Consider the following 15,774-nt stretch of genomic DNA (forward strand, 5'->3'; position numbering starts at 1 on the left):
TTGATCATCAGAGGAGACCCATCTTCGTCCAAGTAATGATCTAGACGATACCTGAATACCCTGAGACTGTTATGCACTGCCATATCCCTTGAGAAGGCTGTCCTGTTGAAGCATAAATTGCCTGAATCGCAAGGTGAGAACAGTGCTTCTTTCCCTCCATCCCCTATAACTTCCAGAATGTTCTCCAGCTCTTCCATCTGGAACAGCCCGAAAACCATCCTCCTGTCTACAATGTCCTGCAACGAACTTATGGGTTTCTCGAAGATTATACCACTGAGCACAAGGTTGAAGTTGCACTTGAAGATCATGTTGAGAAGGAAGGACTGTAAAACGATCAAGAAGAAGAGCAGCCTCAGTGATAGATACCTCATGGATACGTCGTGGGATTTCTCGATGAAATACTCGATGTTCAACCACAGCATCTCGAACATCTTCAGAGGGTCCCACTTGGTCTCCAACACCAAAGGAACAAGGCTCCAACAGACGGATAGTAAAACGCAGGTGAGAATCCAGAACATCCAGATCTCTATGGTGAGAGACTTCAACAGATACTGCCATCTGGGGATCTGGGAGGGGGTTGGGACGAAGAAGGGAAGTTCGTCGTAGACGTGAGGATGGGTATAGTCAACTCCTTCAAGAGCATAAAGTTCAGATGTCAGATCGCACCCTTGTTTCGTACTGACGCTGTCCTTGGTGTAAGCGTTCAGGTCTCCGTTATCTGGATAGGTCAGGGATTTCCAGGTGGGTTCCAACTGGATGAAACTGGCGATAAATTCGAAAATATCCAGGTTGAGACCTTTGGATTCCTCGTCTGGACCAAGGGCGTACGGGGGTTCTCGAAGGTAACAGAAAGTTATCATGGAGTGGTTCCAAAATCTCGGTACTTCTCTCTGGAACAGGTTATCTTTCTCCGATCCCTTCTCCACCAATTTGGAACAATTATTGATGACGAAAACATCTTTGTTCATATCGTGTATAGCCTTGTTCTCGTATGGATAGAAGGTACTTATCACCCCTGATGACTTATCGATGAATACGACGTTAGAGATGAAATTCCCAGTCAAAGTATCGACGTCTTCTTCCTTAACTTTTTCGCTGATAAAAACGAATTTGGCTCTGGGGTTGAAGGTGGTTTTCACCTGGAAATTATCCAGGGTTTCGTTCAGAGACACCCCTTGCAGATCTGCCACGTAAAGGTCTGGTTTTCTGAGCAATGGTTCGGTCTTCAAGTCCATGCCACTGTTGATCAAGATCTGGGGAAAATTCAACTTGAGGTCGATGTCAAGGACTACCACGTGATCTCCTGGGAGTAAATGGTTGCTGATGATGGCCTCTATACAGAGGAAAATGAGGCTGTTGGGTGGACTCAAGGACATCATCTTCATACCTCGCTTTTTTTAGTTTGATTGGAATGATGCGAGAATCTGTAAGGAGAAACAATGTTTTGAATGCTGGGAGTGCAATGATTCTATACAGGTTGAGTCTTTGAAATATTTTAACATTAAATCTTGAGGTCAAAGGAAACTCTTTTTTCCTTCTCCATTTTTTCCCAATCTAGTCGGTTTAAAAATTACAAAGTATCTGTGAAATTTGAGACATTTTGTACTTTGGCTGAATACAGCTGTTTAAAGGAGCCACAGATTTAGCTAGTTATTCTGAAGGTAATTTTGTGTTTCCAGGGGTGGCACAGCTTATTATGAAAACTTAAAATCGGAAAAAAAGGTATAAGAAAAAGCGTTTCTTTTGACCTAAAGAATCTACCTTCAGAATATTTGTCAAAGACTCGCCCTGTAGAGATTATCATGTAAAGAAATATGAATTTTACCAGGATATTAAGCAATCACATGGAGTATTCTTTGACTTTTCTTCCTAATCGAAGAATAACACTTTAGTAACTGTAAGATAGGACATCTATGGAATCATTTAATGAATAATTAATCTTCAAACTTTCCCCAACATTATTTGCGCCTCAGAAGTATTTGATTCAAGTTTTAATGGTGTCATTTGAACACAATCAATCACAGGATATATGTCAAGAAACGACCAGTATTTCTTGATAAAACGTAAACTTTTCCCTGTGTTGACTGAATTGGAATTTGAGGAAGTAGTTCAGTATCAATTTTATTAAAAGAAACTATGCGGAATTGAACAATAAAAATAGATCCACTTGGAAATTAGAATTCCTGACAAGATCACCTGCTCCGAAGGTAAATAATAAATATTTTTTATCCTCAAAAGTAGTCCCATAAATTTGAGAAGAGAAACTAGTTTTCAAGCAAATTCTGGAATTTTATTCACTCCGTCTTTGAAAGGAGAGCAAACTGTTCTCCAATCGATTTAATTGTTTGAAATGTCCCCATAACTCAAGAATATTTGTATTCTGATTGAATGGGGTGGTGTTATGAGGATCCCAATTGAAATTTTGGAAAAGTTTGAGCTGAGGATCAAGGATTTTCCCCATGTTGCCCAAACGTCTGCAATATTTGAATTTTGAACCCAAAATTGTTTCGAATGGATATAGGGATAGATCTGACTCAGTGATGAAGGATTCTTGGTCAAACTAAATAATGTATTCTCACATGAAAAGAGGAATAACAAGAAGAAAGTCCAAGCTAATATTCTTTCAATTCTTACTATTGAATACCATCAGCACCCTTTTGAATCCTTCTACAGATTATAGCACTTATCAGATCTAAGGTACAAAGGAAATCTTTTAGCTCCATTCATGGTGCAATGAACACATTCCATCTCTGAGAAAAACAGCTTGCAATATCGACCTCATGATGAAGATCACTGTTAGATAAGCTGAGACATTTAGCAGATCTGCGAAGGATGCAGGATCTGTCCCATCCCAGAAATGCTAATATGCAAGTCAAAACATGGACAAATGCTGAAAAAAAAGGTTTCCGCTTGAATCTGACCGAATATTCTCGTTTTTCCAGTTTGGTGGTCTGCCAAAAAATGCAAATTGGTGTAACAATATAATAAATGGACGGATTCGTTAGAATATCAACCATTTCTATCGCATTCTCCTGGGATTCCTCGTCGAGACTTAAAAAGTGCGCGAGACAAGATGTCCCTCAAGAGAAACGATATACAGTATCCACCCAGAACGTACAAGACGGTCAAGCAGCTATCACTTCCGGAAAATAGGAGCATCAGTGTGGCAGACATCGACTCTTTGAATGTGATACACGAAAAAGTGCATGCTCCTGTAGAGGGTAGTAAGGTATGTCCATTTTCATCGCTTCACCATACTTTCAGATTTTCACAAACATTAATTTTGTTCTCACTCATTTTTACTTGGAAGAAAAGCCTTATCCTTTTGTACAAATGTCTGATATTTTAGAATTCAAAAATCTATTCAACGGTTTCGAAGTTATAGGCACTTTATCTTCGAATATGCAATTTCAACCAACCAATTTCATTCGGATGTTATCGCAATGAAATTCAAAAAATTTTCGGAAATTTCAATAATTGTTTTTCAATAAGAAACGTGCAATTAAAATATAACGAAGTTGTTGGAATTTAAACCAAAAAAGAACACTTTCATGAGCGCATAAAAGATATTCTTTTTCCTCTGCTTCGAAATCTTCATGCCAAAAAAGTAGTGTTATAATTATCAATGAAAACTAAAGTGAAACCTCTCTTCTTTTCATAGTTTTCCTTTCAAGATCCACTGTGTACAAAACATGCATAGCAGAAAAAGATTCATGAGCTGTTGACCGAAGAAAAGAGGCTTTCTCAACATTTCCAAAGGAGAAAGGGCTTCAGCTTGAACACTTTTCGAGCAATGCAATTTTATTTTAAGCAACAATTATTCACATTTATGCAAAACGTTTGAAATTCAAACATTTCAATGAATTATACCACGTGTCAAATCGTCAGTCAGACATGACTTTGGAACAATTGAAAATTAACATTGGAATAAATCAATATTCACTTGATTGGATTCGAAAAGGATTTTTTGGGATCTTGGGACTGCCTAGAATTGGAGAATGTCGGGCAATATTTGGATTATTGAAGGTGAAACAACCCTTAACTGATTTTTAATACCTAAATTCTGAAATGGGTATAAAGTATTCGAGAATACCAAGTCCATTACTTTGACTGTGATTCTCTGATTCTGCTGATTCACTAAGGGTAGTTTTAAAGGGACGTGAAACCTTTCGTAGCCATCGTATTCTATCCAGCTATTTTTTTCGGAAAGATATTGTTTATGTTTCGTCAGAAATTGAACCGTTTTTGACGCATTCAAATTTAAAGATAGATAGATACATTTCTCAAGAGTATGACTAGCGCAAAGTGTCTTCTAGTACTCCCAAATAGTGCTGGGGGTTATGGAAAACCAAGAAATTTGTAGATGATTTCTCTGATTTGAAAAGCCACCTCAGTAAATTTTAAAAAAATGTTTTCTTGGACAGATAGTTGAGTTCTACAATGGCAAATCTGTTCTGTTGACTGGAGGCACTGGATTCATAGGGAAGTTGATGACCGAAAAATTGCTCAGAACATGCAGTGGAATAGATACTCTTTACTTATTGGTCAGGCCTAAAAGGGGGAAAAATGCTGAGACTAGACTTGACGATACCTTTGACGATGAGGTAAGAATCACACTTGAGAAATATTATCTTATTCTCACTAACATTCCATCTGTCAGAAGAAAAGTTTTCTGCATGAGACCTGTAGCCTACAGTTTCATTTACTTTTCCATATATTTATCAGGTTTTACTAAACAGAAATCAGTTTATGGAAAAATTGAGACAAGCATCGAAATTCAGTGAACAAAAATTGAATGAAGTATATCTTCTATTTCTGGAGTTATCTAATGTCAGAAAGACCTTTTTTCAGCAGATCTGTTGCAGTGAGAACATATTTTGAATTTTCTGCTTGTCGGTTATTTTTCCGTTCTTCATAAAAGACCTACTTTGATCTCTGCCACTTATTATCAAGAGAAGAGTGTAATGTCCATTTTTTTAGATTTTCTCTGAGCTTAAAAAGGCCCAACCCAAGTTTAGGCATAAGGTTGTGCCAATTCAAGGAGATGTTTCCCTTCCCTCCTTAGGAATTACCATCGAAGATAGGCAGAAGTTAATAGAAAAGGTGAGTTTTTGTGTAATTTTTCATCAAGAAAAGTACATGAGTGCTTTCCCAATATTTGCATCTTTGTTTCTAATTCACATGAAGGATGAGTTGGTAACGACTTTTTCTCATTAAAATTACTTTACTCTCATAATTATATTGACTTTAATCTCATGATAATGACTTCAATCACGCTTTACACTCATTTGTATACTTCTATTGATCCTATTTGAGTAGTTTTTGTTCATTTGGTCCAATTTTGATTGAAGATTCAGATGTATTGCTGATCCACACTGATTTTATATCTACGTCTCTATAAAATATTATATATTATATACTAATTCACCTCTTACATTGAGAAAAATTGATAAATTGATCAATAATAACGATAAGCGAACACTATAATGAGACTAAAATCATTATAATGAGAATTAAGTCAAAATAATGTGAAATATTTCGTTATGATGAGAAAAAAGTGGTTAAAATGAGTTTTTCACTAGTATTTCTGTGGCGTTATTATTTTAAATCCCGAAGCATCCAGAACCTGATCCGAATGAATTAGGTTTGCAAATTATGCTTTGCGAATGACCAATTCAATAGGAATCAGTATTGATTTTTGCATGAGAAACGAAAAATTATGGAAATTTCAATTTTTAGTTCCTCATATGTATCTATTTTGGTATTCATAAGGTTAATTCGAAACTTGAAGATGTTGAAGGATTTTGGGCGTTTTTTGGAATTTTCTGTGGTATTCACAGATGATAATACCACTAAATGAATATTGCCGAAATATTTAATAAACCAGATATTAATTTTAGCCCATTATTTCTATAGCTAAATCAGGAAACAACGAAATCATGAATAATACATTCAAACTCGAGGAATCGAATCAAACACATATACTAGATGAACTTGAGCGACATCGCGAAATAAAGAAGAATAATCTTTTTCCGTCATTCCACAAATCATTCTAATTAATGCATGCGGATTTTGTATCTCTTCGATTTGACTAATTTGGATATCGAATATAAAACGACATCAAATGAGGCGAGGAAATTTATTCATTTTACGAAACAGATCGAATTTGATTTGATTCAATTCATATATACAGTGTGGTCGAACGAAAACGTAACCTCATTCAGTCACTGCACCAATCGTAACTTATAAGGATTAGATTTATGTTGTTTGAGCATTCCCATGATTGTTGTGCGTAAAACACCAGATAAATCGGACTAAAGGTCGGATCCCTTGCTACATGACCTAAGACAGCCACGTCCCCCTCTTCGTCCCTTTCATGCACCCTCTTTTTCTTCCGACTGAACCACTAGTATCAAACTTAGCAACCAGAAAATAAAACTTTTACTGTTGAATGCTTCCAATTGAATCTCGGAAATTTCCAGGTCAACATTATCATCCACGGGGCTGCAACAGTGCGTTTCGACGAACCCCTTCGACGAGCCACTGCTGTCCACGTGTCCGGAACCAAAGAGATCATGACTCTGGCCCAACAATGCAAGAATCTGGTGTCTTTGGTCCATATCAGCACTGCTTATAGCCAGTGCGCTTACAAGGAGATCAGGGAGGAATTTTACGATCCTGTGTACATGACAGAACCATTCCTGAAGATGATAGAGACCAACAGCGACAAATATCTGAATAAGAATCAGACAGCGTGAGTTTCTGAAAATAGTTAAGAGTTAAGGAGACCAAAATATACTTCTATATGTCTTCATATCTTTGTCTGAGCGAATGTTTGTTAAATTTCCTTCTGTCCCATAGAATATTGAGGGGTTGGCCGAATACGTATTCCTTCACCAAGGCGATCGCAGAACACACTGTAAGAACCATGGCTAATGACATACCAACAGCGATTTGCAGACCAGGGATAGGTGAGTTCAGGATATGTCATCACCAAAACCTAGTACGATGCATCGAATTTCAGTAACATCAACGTACAAGGAACCACTCAGGAGTTGGATTGACAACCTTTACGGACCCATGGGAGCCATAGTGGGTGCTGGTACTGGCCTTCTGAGAACCTTCCATTTGGACGAAGAAAAAGTTGCTGACCTGATACCTGGGGATTACGTAGCGAATGGAATCATAGCTGCTGCTTACAATAATCAGTTCAACGAGTGAGTTTCTAGAGTTTGATTTTCCAACGAAGTTTTCTGTTCTGGGAGATGCCACATTACCGCCTCATAGTTATGGAGGTGGCTATGAGAGCAGCTCTTAGAGTCTGGTAACAGAGCTAATGGCTTTTGATAGCTAGGGCTCTCAAGATGGTGGAGGATGCTTATGCTTCTCTTCTCCATATACAAGACGAGCTGGCATCAGCTTCTGCTTTGACAAACCCCATAGGGACCTATTGGGAATGAGTATCTTCCAACTTGGTTTGGGCAAAGATATAGTTTTCATTAAAGTCTATTTCATATCACATCAGCTCACTTATTTGGGTTTATATGAAAGTTCATGGATATCCACAAATCCTCCAATCTCAATTTATGTTCTTCAACGTTCACCAAGGTTATGGGGAATAAGTGTAACCTACCATTATGACTAAATGCCAGAGGAAATCATTAATGGGCACTCTGAGATCTTTCTCTACTCCAACGATGGACTGTCTGCTAGCTTTACCACCTCATAGTTATGAAGTTGGCTATGAGAGCAGCTCTTAGAGTCTGGGAACAGTGGAATGGCTTGATAGCTAGGGCTCTGAAGATGTTGGGGGATGCTTATGCTCCTCTTCTCCATATACAAGACGACCTGGCATCAGCTTCTGCTTTGACAAACCCTATAGGGACCTATTGGGAATGAGTATCTTCCAACTTGGTTTGGGCAAAGATATAGTTTTCATTAAAGTCTATTTCATATCATTTTTCACAATAAGCTCACTTATTTGGGTTTATATGAAAGTTCATGGATATCCACAAATCCTCCAATCTCAATTTATGTTCTTCAACGTTCACCAAGGTTATGGGGAATAAGTGTAACCTACCATTATGACTAAATATCAGAGGAAAACATAATGGGCACTCTGAGATCTACCCCTACTCCAACGAAGGACTGTCTGCTAGCTTTACCACCTCATAGTTATGAAGTTGGCTATGAGAGCAGCTCTTAGAGTCTGGGAACAGTGGAATGGCTTGATAGCTAGGGCTCTGAAGATGTTGGGGGATGCTTATGCTCCTCTTCTCCATACACAAGACGAGCTGGCATCAGCTTCTGCTTTGACAAACCCTGCAGGGACCAATGGTCTACTCCAAATAGGCTTTTTGTGCCTGAATCTTCCATGGGATTCAGAACACAGAGACTGGAGTGGGGATTCTGAGATCCATCCAGTACATTCCCATAGGAAAGGACTGTTCCATAGTGCAGGGTGTGTCAGTCAGGGGCCATTGAAATCTATTTCTGGGGATAAGGTCAACCCATATCTAGTATGGGACTTCAAGGAAGCTCTGCTATGTTTCTGTCGAAGGTAGTTATCAACGATTGTCTCATTTCAGGAAAGGGGTGGTGAAAATCTACAACAACATATCATCAGCTCAAAATCCAATAACGTGGGGAGATTTCACTGAGTTGGCCGTGTACTACGGCCTTCAAAATCCCACAATGAAGTCGATATGGTATTACTGCAACACCCTGAATAAGAACAGATACATCCACTTCCTGTTCGAGTTTTTCCTACATTTGATACCGGCCCTTCTGATCGATGGGTACCTGACACTGATAGGGAAAAAAAGACGGTGAGACTATTGTCGATTGTTACTTTAAATCTCTTCTTCAACCTTCTTCTTGTTTGCAGCATGGTGAACATATACAAGAAAATACACAAATTCAGCCTTCTGCTCTCATATTTTTCGCTTAGAGAATGGAAGATGCACAATAAGAACCTTCAGGATTTGTGGAGCGGCCTGTCGGATAAGGACAAGGAAATATTTGAGTTCAGCATGGCGCCGGAGGATTTCAACTGGAACAGTTATATCAGCATCCTAGGTGGTGGTGTTAGACTGTACTTGCTGAAGGATAAGATGGAAACTATCCCTGCTGCTAAGAGAAAATACAAAAGGTTTGTTCATCGACATTGTGTCCTGCATGAATTTTTGTTGATGATAGTTTTTCTGTTGTAGGTTGTACTATCTTCACAATGCCTTCAAAGCTGTAACTCTTCTGATTGCGCTCAGGATAGCAGTGTCCATTTTGAACACAATCGTTGGTTTCTTCACTTGATGTACTTAAATTGTCTCGTCATTTTGGTTGTTATTTTTCCCATGTTGTTCTCACAGAATGTTATCAGAGTTTTATAAACTTATACCCATACCTACTACCAAAGGATATATTTGTTCTGCTCTCTTTTTTTAAATAAATATAAAAGTAACAATTTGTATTTAATTTCAAGTTCAGGGTGAATAAAATTTGTTGTGGTGGGTTTTTAATGGGGTTTTTCCCTGAGCTCTTGTATCATACGCCATATTGTATGGATCCTTGACCGACCCTGAAAATTTCAAGTCCATTGCTCGTCTTCCTCTCATAATACCTCTTGTAATAACAGTCAGACTATTTATAATGAGCTTGGATTCACTGAATAATTCATGGACACCGTGTACATGCAAATTTGATGAACGATAGAATAAAACAAGTAGCATCAATGAAGTTTCGGTATTTGCTCAGTGCAGCACTGAGGATAACTGAGGAAAATAGTGCTGTGAAAATGTCATTCCACAAAGGAGAAATTCAGTTTCCACCAAAGGCGTTCAAGACTTTGGATCAACTGCTACGTGAAGAGAACAAACACTTGTGGAAATCTGATGTTGATCATTTCTACAACGTCCACCAGAAAGTACATGCTCCTGTGGCAGGAAGCAAGGTAAGTAGAAAAAATCATCTCTATTTCTATCTGTACTTCCAACCCCAAAGCTTGTGGCTCGGATCGACTGACTTTTAGGGATGGGTATTGAGCAGAAATCGTAGTTATGGTAGCTGGGACCATAACAATACTTGAGGTACTGTTGTTTTGAAAGATTGAAATTCGAATTTTGTACCAGGAACACTTTTACTTACTTAAGTATGTTGTTTTGGGGTTTAAACTATTCAACATTTCGATATTGATTTCAAGGGATGATAAAAAATAGCATTGTTCTACAAAATACTAGATGAAATTGCCATCTTGAGATCTTCTTTCTTTACTTATGTACCTATATCATAAAATCAAATTCAAGGGAGCTGTGAGTTAGAATAGGTAGTCTATCTGGAATGAAATAAATGCCCTCTTAAACGAAAAGACGATTGTGTTTCATCGACGAATCGATTTTTTTGAAAAATCCCTTTGTTCTGGATTTTTGAGAATGAAATATTTGAATTACATGATTATTTTTCAATACGGCAAATGTATGATGTATTGTTACATGAAAAATCGAAAGCATCTATCAGAATTCGTAATGAATTATATGCAAAATACTATTATACTTCTAAAAATGGAATATTCATCAAACTTCATTCATGAATAATATCTTCGAGCATCCAACCAAGGATATTATGTTAAATAAAGGTATTATGATTAACTTTCATGAACATTTTAATCTACATATATCCATGGAGGCTTGATAGTATATACAATCATAGTTTAGCACATTTTTTGTCAGTTTTTTGAAAACTACATGTCTCAAAACGAAATCTACCATTTAGGAAGGATACTAATGTATCTACAACAGCTTTCTTGGCTGTGAAATTCAATACTTTTCTTTTCAGATCGTCGAGTTCTTCAACGGAAAAACAGTCTTTTTGACAGGTGGCACTGGATTCATTGGAAAATTGATAGTTGAGAAATTATTGAGAAGCTGCGCGGAGATGGATAGGATTTTCCTATTGGTAAGGCCCAAAAAGGGCAAAGATGTCCAAACAAGATTGGAAACTACTTTTTCAGATCCGGTAAGAATATAGAATATAGACTGGACTTCTTAGTTTTATCCTCAATATTTTAGGTCTTCTCAGAGTTGAAGAAGGTGAATCCCAACTTCCTGAAAAAAGTGACACTCGTTCAAGGAGATTGTTCTGAAGCCAATCTAGGACTGAGCTCTGAAGACAGACAGAAACTGATCGAGAACGTTAGTTATAAGATCGATTTTTGGATTAATTCAAGTTGAATGTGTTTAATCAAAATCATCATCATTTTCCAGGTCAACGTTATCATCCACGGTGCTGCTACAGTTCGTTTCGATGAGCCACTCCGTATAGCTGCAGCGATCAATGTTAAGGGAACTATAGAAATTATGAGATTGGCCCAGCAGTGCCAAAATTTGGTGTCGATGGTTCATATAAGCACCGCCTACTCTCAATGTGTTCTCAAGGAAGTCAGGGAACATTTTTATCCACCTCCAATGGAGACTGAACAGTTCTTGAAGTTTGTCGAAGAACACAGCGACAAATACATGGAAGAAAATCTAGAGACGTGAGTGTAGAATGCATTTTTTATCTGCTGACCGACCATTACCCAAAGCTCAGCTCGTGATAACATCACCAACTTCAGAAACTATCAATAACCTTTCTGCCTGTGCAATTCCAGCTATTCTAAACTCTTCAGAGGGTTACCCTGATGTTCAGCTCCTTGCTGCCTTTTATCAGTCCATCCCAAGCCCTCAGAAATGGGTCCAAAAGGTGTAAACCTTGATTTTGTTGCCCTTTTGCCAAATACATCGAGTCTTTCATTTTAATCAATACCCCTTTGCCCTAGAGCACCCATGGGCTAGTCACTACATTGCCATCAGCCAGTTGTTCAATGCTTATATGGTATCTCCATGTCAGCAAAAAGCCTTGACTCTGTGAATTTAGTGAATTAAGAGCCCTCAGAGTCCTTTGGATGTTGATATGCGCTCCCTCAAGGCTCTATTCAAGACGCTCTAGAAGCCATATAATAGAGAGGCTTATGTTCAATAGGAACCCTTTTTTTTTAACATACACCTGTGCTGTTTCTGTAAAAATGTAATTTTGGCTCGTTTCTCCACAGTATCCTCAAAGGATGGCCGAACACCTACACATTCACTAAAGCAATAGGAGAAATGGTGGTAAAGAACATGGTGAAGGATATTCCAACAGCAATTTGTAGACCATCGATTGGTGAGTAACCCAAAGGCTCATTCCCTTATCAGAAATTGCCAAACCAAAAGCTGTAAAGGGAAATTTAAATTCAGAATGCTGCCACAATCGTTCTGCTTGAAAAATCTCTTCATTGGCTCAAAAGAAGTAGGTCCCAATTTCATTTGGGATGAGAAACCATAATTTCACATAGTACATGTAATTCCAAGTGGAGTATAACATGAGTTATGTCGTTTATTTAAGAAAAAAGCTACAGCAGAAGCTTCATGTGCCTTCTTCTTCACAGTGATGCCAACATTCGAGGAACCAATACGCAGCTGGACTGACAATTTCAATGGACCAATAGGAATGAGTGTGGGAGCAGGAATTGGAGTGCTGAGAACAGCTTTGGTAGATCTGGACAAGGTTGTCGATCTGATACCTGGAGATTTCATAGCAAACGGAGTTATAGCAGCTGCTTATCAAAATCAGTTCAATGAGTACGTCCCTTTTACGTCAAAATTTGATTCAAGTTTGATTCAAGTTTTTTTTCAGGAAGGGAAAGATACAGATTTACAATCTGTCGTCTTCATCGGAGAATCCAATAACCTGGCGCGATCTACAGGATATCGGCTTCCATTATGGCCTTCAAAATCCCTCTATAAGATCAATTTGGTATGTTGCCTTGAATACAACAACCAACAAGTATTTCCATTATTTCATGGAATTTTTCCTTCATCTAATACCTGGTCTTTTGATGGATGTTTATCTGGCACTGATGGGAAAGAAAACAGGGTGAGTTTTACCCGGTGGAGGCTTAAACCATAACCTATTTTGGTCGTTTTTTAAGGCTGCTAAAGCTATACAAGAAGTACCACGAGTTCAGCGTTCCATTTTCGTTCTTCTCCTTCAATGAATGGAAAATGCACAGTGATAATACTCAGAAGTTGTGGAAAAGTCTATCTCCCAAAGATAAGGAAGTTTTCGAGTTCAATATGGCACCTACGAATTTCAGTTGGAACGAGTACATGATTACCATGGGATTGGGAATTAGGCAGTATGTTCTCAAGGAAGAGGTAGACACAATTCCTGCAGCTAGAAAAAAGTTCCAAAGGTGAGGCTCACTTTAAAGGGAATACTGGGAGAAAACTCTTGAGAAAGTACATATATTAAAGTACAATACATAGAGGTAAACTCATTGAATTCATTTTCCTAAGCAGTATAACGAACAATGGGAAAATGAACTACCTATTCAAAAATGTTTATTTGGATTTTGCTTACTCATGCAGGTGCAGGGTGCAGGCTGACTGCTAGTGACTTGTCAAGCTCAACATCACTAGTTAGCAGTTCACTACATTCTTCTAGACTCTCATTACCATAATGACAATCAGAAAACTTAACGAGTCTTTTTTTGCAGGTTCTATTATATGCACAACATCCTGAAAGCGATAGTTATCCTGGTAGTCTTAAAGTTAGTGATGGCCATTATCAATGCACTGATAAGTATTTTTACTTGATGGAAATCTGAATCCTACATGTCTCCAGATTGGTTAAAACCATTTTTGTACATTATCCAAAAATTAATCAATAATGTTAATTTAATTGATCAAAATATACTCGTTTTTTTATGTGTTCTCATTGTTTTTCATTATTATCTTTGAAATCATATTTATATTGGAATAAACTGCCTTCTCTCTTTTTCGGAAAGCATGCAGAAGGAGGGAAACAAACTTCAAGAGAATTATTCCAAGTCCAAGCAATTTCGTGAGCCTATCTCCCTTCGTTTAGATTTTCATCTTGGAAATGGCATTTGTTCAAAAAATTGCAATTTTCAATCTGCGATATCTTCTGTTATATTCGTCTGATCCAATTGGGATTTTCTGTTCTATAATCAGCATTGCCAAGGCTTCAACCCTAGCATAAAAACTTGATTTCGAAAATTTCGATTTTTTGGGTCAAAAATGAGCAAGGGGTAGACCCCCCCTAAAATGACCTATTTGCACTTCTGTCTCGAAACCTGGGGTTCTCACTACTGTTTTAGGATATTTAGTGCATACAGGTTGTTTAGTAGATCACAAAAAACCAAATAGTTCATGATTAAATAGAGAATTGCACCCCAGAGAGCCGTTCAAAGTGAACTCGAAAATGAAAAGTGGAAAAACAAGAAATTCGATTTTCTCGTAAACAGTGTCAGATATCCGAAAGTTTGGTATGAAAATATAGGTTTTCGAATACGCTGAATCCATTACAGGCAATTTCGTGAGCCTATTTCCCTTCGTTTAGATTTTCATCTCTGAAATGGCATTTTTTCAAAAATTGCAATTTTCAATCTGCGATATCTCCTGTTATATTCGTCTGATCCAATTGGGATTTGCGGTTCTATAATCAGCATTGCTAAGGCTTCAACCCTAGCACAAAAACTCGATTTCGAAAATTTCGATTTTTTGGGTCAAAAATGAGCAAGGGGTAGACCCCCCCTAAAATGACCTATTTGCACTTCTGTCTCAAAACCTGGTTGTCCCACTACTGTTCTAGGATATTGAGTGCATACAGGTTGTTTTGTAGATTACAAAAAACCAAATAGTTCATGATTAAATAGAGAATTGCACTCCAGAGAGCCGCTCAAAGTGAACTCGAAAATGAAAAGTGGAAAAACAAAAAATTCGATTTTCTCGTAAACAGTGTTAGATATCCGAAAGTTTGGTATGGAAATATAGGTTTTCGAATACGCTGAATCCATTACGGGCAATTTTGTGAGCCTATCTTCCTTCGTTTAGATTTTCATCTCTGAAAAGGCATTTTTTCAAAAATTGCAATTTTCAATCTGCGATATCTCCTGTTATATTCGTCTGATCCAATTGGGGTTTCCGGTTCTATAATCAGCATTGCCAAGGCTTCAACCCTAGCACAAAAACTCGATTTCGAAAATCTCGATTTTTTGGGTCAAAAATGAGCAAGGGGTAAACCCCCCCTAAAATGACCTATTTGCACTTCTGTCTCAAAACCTGGTTGTCCCACTACTGTTCTAGGATATTGAGTGCCCACAGGATGTTCTGTAGATTACAGAAACCCAAACAGTTCATGATTAAATAGAGAATTACACTCCAGAGAGCCATTCAAAGTGAACTCGAAAATGAAAAGTGGAAAAACAAGAAATTCGATTTTCTCGTAAATAGTGTTAGATATCCGAAAGTTTGGTATGGAAATATAGGTTTTCGAGTACGCTGAATCCATTACAGGCAATTTCGTAAGCCTATCTCCCTTCGTTTAGATTTTCATATCTGAAATGGCATTTTTTCAAAAATTGCAATTTTCAATCTGCGATATCTCCTGTTATATTCGTCTGATCCAATTGGGATTTCCGGTTCTATAATTAGCATTGCCAAGGCTTCAACCCTAGCACAAGAATTCGATTTCGGAAATCTCAATTTTTTGGGTCAAAAATGAGAAAGGGGTAGACCCCCCTAAAATGACCTATTTGCACTTCTGTCTCAAAACCTGGTTGTCCTACTACTGTTCTAGGATATTGAGTGCCTACAGGATGTTCTGTAGATTACAGAAACCCAAACAGTTCATGATTAAATAGAGAATTGCACTCCAGAGAGCCGTTCAAAGTGAACT

General features: G+C 37.8%; 1 protein-coding gene across 1 annotated transcript; it reads left to right on the top strand.

Moving 5' to 3' along the window:
* Window positions 1–3,003: 3,003 nt before the first annotated feature.
* On the top strand, window positions 3,004–13,787 carry LOC123321141. The gene is made up of 18 exons (XM_044908645.1): window positions 3,004–3,229; window positions 4,425–4,604; window positions 4,981–5,103; window positions 6,483–6,754; window positions 6,862–6,971; window positions 7,025–7,217; window positions 8,589–8,828; window positions 8,888–9,151; window positions 9,213–9,306; window positions 9,674–9,949; window positions 10,831–11,010; window positions 11,064–11,186; window positions 11,259–11,530; window positions 12,086–12,195; window positions 12,461–12,653; window positions 12,709–12,948; window positions 13,004–13,267; window positions 13,571–13,787. The coding sequence occupies exons 1-18, from the start codon at window positions 3,074–3,076 to the stop codon at window positions 13,668–13,670; spliced, it is 3,390 nt and encodes a 1,129-aa protein (XP_044764580.1). The 5' UTR covers window positions 3,004–3,073; the 3' UTR covers window positions 13,671–13,787.
* The last annotated feature ends 1,987 nt before the right edge of the window (window positions 13,788–15,774 follow it).

This window comes from Coccinella septempunctata, chromosome 9, assembly GCF_907165205.1.
Source record: "Coccinella septempunctata chromosome 9, icCocSept1.1, whole genome shotgun sequence".
NCBI classification, from domain to species: domain Eukaryota; kingdom Metazoa; phylum Arthropoda; class Insecta; order Coleoptera; family Coccinellidae; genus Coccinella; species Coccinella septempunctata.

Coding starts and splice junctions, on each gene's coding strand:
- LOC123321141 (XM_044908645.1), top strand. CDS start 3,074: ATGTCCCTCAAGAGAAACGATATACAGTATCCACCCAGAACGTACAAG. Junction 8,829..8,887: donor CTGATAGGGAAAAAAAGACG/GTGAGACTATTG, acceptor TCTTGTTTGCAG/CATGGTGAACATATACAAGA. Junction 12,949..13,003: donor CTGATGGGAAAGAAAACAGG/GTGAGTTTTACC, acceptor TCGTTTTTTAAG/GCTGCTAAAGCTATACAAGA.